This window comes from Nelumbo nucifera, chromosome 3 (assembly GCF_055504915.1).
Source record: "Nelumbo nucifera cultivar China Antique chromosome 3, China Antique-T2T, whole genome shotgun sequence".
Classification (NCBI taxonomy): domain Eukaryota; kingdom Viridiplantae; phylum Streptophyta; class Magnoliopsida; order Proteales; family Nelumbonaceae; genus Nelumbo; species Nelumbo nucifera.
The window spans coordinates 79202175-79206925 of NC_142651.1; the positions used below are offsets into that span (position 1 = coordinate 79202175).

At 34.1% G+C, this 4751-nt stretch overlaps 1 protein-coding gene across 1 annotated transcript; it reads left to right on the forward strand.

The window, feature by feature from the left end:
- Positions 1 to 1538: 1538 nt before the first annotated feature.
- On the forward strand, positions 1539 to 3172 carry LOC104588758 (putative glutathione S-transferase parA). Its single transcript, XM_010246827.2, has 2 exons — positions 1539 to 1946; positions 2622 to 3172. The coding sequence occupies exons 1-2, from the start codon at positions 1632 to 1634 to the stop codon at positions 2964 to 2966; spliced, it is 660 nt and encodes a 219-aa protein (XP_010245129.1). The 5' UTR covers positions 1539 to 1631; the 3' UTR covers positions 2967 to 3172.
- The last annotated feature ends 1579 nt before the right edge of the window (positions 3173 to 4751 follow it).

Consider the following 4751-nt stretch of genomic DNA (forward strand, 5'->3'; position numbering starts at 1 on the left):
TTTTGCATTCCTCCGCAAAAGAAAATTAAAATGGGAAAAAGTGATCCTGATCCTTCTCTAAAAGACAGCATGCATGCAAAGCTTGAATCGTTTAATGTCTTTCAGGTTTTTAGAGAAAGAATCATGGGATACACCATTTGATTTGATTTGGTAATAACATACAAAGGCAATTACAACTACCCACACCCTTTTTAAGCTGACACCACTCAGGTGACATGGGTTGCAGAAAACAGAGCAAAATGAGGGAACATAGAATTTTTTAAAAATACAAATAGGTCACATGTTAACAGTTTTTAAGTCCATTGAGGTCAGCGTATGATATATTTAAGTCCATTTGAAAAGTAGGGTATGTTTAAATCAATTTCTAAAACTTCAAGATATCTTTAATTCTTTTGCCGTTTGACCCCACCCCACTATAAAATATTCCTGGCTACGCTGAAGTGTAAAGTTAAAGGTGATCTATAAGTATTTATCTGTATGAATATATATATATATATATATATATATATATATCATTTGAAGGGGCTATACAAGAGAGGTAACCCATAACCCTCCAATCTAGGTGCAGGCAGGATTGGATCCTAAGTCTCTGATATGATTAGGAAGAGACCTTATCAACCAGTTGGATGGCACCTTGCATTAATCTGTATGAATATTTTGATCATTGCATTTAGGGACAAGTGTGGTTTTGTTATTGTCTTAATCTATACTACTAATAAAAGAATGAATAGCCCCATTTTCTGGACTTTTCATTAGATATTTTTATCCCTTATCTAAGCAACATACAACGGACATAAAAAAAGGTATATATGTCCTTTATTCTCACTCCAAAAATTGTCCACTTATAACAGTTAAGAAACTATCCACTGTTCAAAAATTATCCATTTGTAACAATTAAAAAAATGCCCACTTATAACTGTTCAAAAACTATTCATGAATCATAAACAATTTTGTCTTGAAAATACTGTCACGTGCAAATGCATTACATATTTACTAGTTAATAGAAATGACATATTTAAATATTATCTCACACGTATTATTGACAAAGCAGTTCTTATATAAGGATTCAACTACAATGTTGAAAAGACGTGATAGCAAGAAAACTTATAACCAATCAATAGGCATTATAAAAATGATAATGAGGCCGGTTTTATCAAAATTAAGGGGGTTTCAATCGGTTAAAATCATTCCGGTATCATGTCTTTATGACATCATAAGTTTTCCCTTTTACACTTAATCGAAATCATTTCATTGTTCGGTGGTAAGATCAACATAAATCCCCCTGTAATGTGATATATATTTAAAAAAAATCATTTGATTGTTCCAGTTTATTACCTTTGACCTAACTATCGTTTAGAGTTTAAACCAAGAACAGATTTTTAACCACAAAAGTTGCAGACTTTTTTAACAAAAAGAGGGGTGGGACCGGCCAATCCAATGGGTCAAGAATGGTGGCTGGTCATAAGGTCAATAAAACAAAACCAAAGGAAAGGGAAAGAAAGTCATGACGGAAGCAATGACATCCCTTTTGGATTCATACGAAGAGAATAGAAATTTGTCACACAAAGCATGGACCATCACTCCAAGAATCACTCGCTCTCACAGCTTCCAACACCTTAGATTTGCTAACAATGGCGGATGAAGTGATTCTGTTGGATTTCTGGCCAAGCCCTTTTGGGATGAGGGCGAGAATTGCTTTGGCCGAGAAAGGGATCAAATATGAGTATAGGGATGAGGACCTAGAAAACAAGAGTCGTTTCCTTCTGCAGGTGAATCCTGTTCACAAGAAGATCCCTGTTTTGATTGACAATGGGAAGCCCATCTGCGAATCCCTCATTATTGTTCAGTACATCGATGAGGTCTGGAAGGATAAATGCCTATTAATGCCCTCCGATCCATACAAGCGTGCCCAAGCCAGGTTCTGGGCTGATTTTGTCGACAATAAGGTGGGTCTTCTTTACTTTTTTCTTTCTATATATCCTCTCCTTTTATGTTGTGGGTTTGTTTATTTATTAGGATTTTGTTTCTGAAGCAAACTTCCTGAGCATGAAATAACCTAAAAGAAATGAGGTGTAAAGCTCTCATTGTATAGGGTGTGGCAGTTTCTGATCCAACCCATCCATTCAAGATGCCTGTTGAATAGGTCAACTTAAAAGGGATTGGATTAGGTTGGGCCATTGGTACCCATTTGAGTGCACTTCAACCCATATCCATTAATTCCAACTTTCCAACTCAATCCATTCATTACCCACCAAAAGAGAAGACTATGAAGTCAAGTAGGTTTTAATTTGATATCTTCTTTTGCATGTATTCTCTAGTATTATGTTCTTCAGAGCTTGAAACAATGGGTATTTCATTTGGTAAATTTCTTAGTTATCAATGTTTAATTTTGCTATTATATTCTTAGCTAAAGATCATGAAATTTAGCTGGTTTCTTCCTTTGTTCTCCATTCTCAGATGAATAATATTCTAAAAATCTCTTCTCATTTGGGTTCCATCTATCCCTTTAATTATGTTTCAATTAAACTTGTTAGAATTTTGTGCTTGTGTCTTAACCACTTCATATATATATATATATATATTCATATTTATATACAGTTTTCCTTGTTTCTTCCACGTAGCTTTATCATTGTGGAAGGAGGGTTTGGTTTTCCAAAGCAGAAGACAAAGAGGAAGCATGTAAAGAGTTAATAGAGTGCTTAAAGCTGTTGGAAGGGGAGCTTGGAAACAAGCCTTACTTTGGGGGCGAGACTCTGGGCTTCATAGACGTGGCCCTTGTCCCCTTCAACAGCTGGTTCTGCTCCTATGAGACATGTGAGAACTTCAGTATTGAACCTCACTGCCCAAAGATTGTGGCTTGGGCGAAGCGGTGCATGGAGAAGGAGAGTGTGTCCAAGTCTTTCCCTGACCACCAAATGGTCTGTGACCTTGCTTTGCAATGGAAGAAGAAGCTCGGATTTGAGTAAACATGTGATGAGCATCACTCAGTCCGGCCTTGTAAGGAAGTCAAACAAAGCATTGATGAGCATTAGGAGAATTGTTGAGCAATCTATATTGTTATGATCTACTAGTTTAATTGGTTGTTGAAAGATTCTAGCTAGTGATGATTTTTCTATAAATCTTTATGTAACAATAAATTAAAAATTAATAGAATCTTGAATAACCAAGATCATCCCTGGTGTACAAAACCCTATTTTCAAAACTGAAATTAAAAAACATACTTGTGATGAAATTTGATCTACATTGGTGTAATTCTTTAATGCAACTTTGATTCAAATCTGTAGCTAGCCTCACAAGTGTTTTTCCTCCAAGAATGATTCCACACGAAGCAGCAAAATACAAATTTCCAAAAACCAAAATACTTCTTTAGATTCGATCCAAGATGGAAAGGGAAAGAGAAAAGGGGTGGGTGGCTCCAAGAATATGTAGCAAATTGTAATTAGGGTTAGGATCAAGGTTCAAAGTATCAACATGTATTGGCTGATACGTATCGCTCCGGGACCCCTCCTATACGTCCCTACAGTGGGTGTTTCGGGGGTCTGACTGGTTCAGGGGGTGGAGTCCTAAACCAACCCCTCTGAACCGGTTTTGAAAAAAAATAAAAAAATTAAAAAAAATTATCAAAACGCCCGATATTTTGAACTTTGGTTAGGATTAGCAGAAGAATGTGTTTTTTATAACCCTAGGGCCGCTCTTTTCTATCTTATATAGAGTTGTACACTTGTACTCCTTTTCATCTTGGGAGAACTTATCTCATAAAGTCTCTCTTAATTACATTTTGCTCCCCTTTAACTACAAACAAACCCCTACACTAAGACTCCTCTTAGTGTTTAGATGGAGTATTTGAGTTAGATTAGGAGTGAGAGTCTTTGTCCTTCTTTTTCTATAAATAGATGTAACTTTTCTATTTTAATTAATGCAATTTTATCATCCTTCTTTGATATTTTATGGTTGAACCGATCCCGACCCAGTTACTAATTCAAACAAAATCAAAAACTAAAACCATGCAACATAATCAGCTTGGTTGATTTAGTTCCATCAGATCGACCTAGGCCATTGACAGCTCTACTTATAACACTTATTGATATCTAACATTTAACCGATTGTTTTGTTCCTTCATAAGTAAGTTCAACTATGATGTATTCACCAATATTGTCTGCATATTGAATCCAATATCTCAACCAAATGCATTAAATTAAATTTGTTTAAAAAAAGTGTACTTTTACATTATCTGCACTAGTGGAGATTCATGCAATGCACGAGATTCGTTAAGGGAAAGTGAAACAATAGAAATTAAACCGGTAACTATTATAAGGAAGGAATGGAATGTTATTTAAAATAATTAATCTCTATTTTAGTAATTTGTTAAAAACTTAATTTAGTAATTTGAATTAATTATATTAATAATTTTTAACAAAAACAATAAATTACTACTAATCACTTAATAAATTTTTTTGTAAATATTACTCAAATATTAAAATAAATTTATTTGTTTTAATTTATTAATGATTAAATGTTAATTTTTTAAATATTACTTAAATATTAATGAATATATAAAATTTAAGTTGTAATCATGATTAAATTAATCTATAGATTAACATTTTAGTTTTAATTATTAAATTAATCTAAGCCCGAGATCAAGGTTGAAGACTTTGTGTTGGGCTTGGGTTGATACACAACCTGACCCAACCGCTCAAGTTAGCACCCCTAAGAGCAATATGACATTCATAATTGAATTAAACCAAACCAAG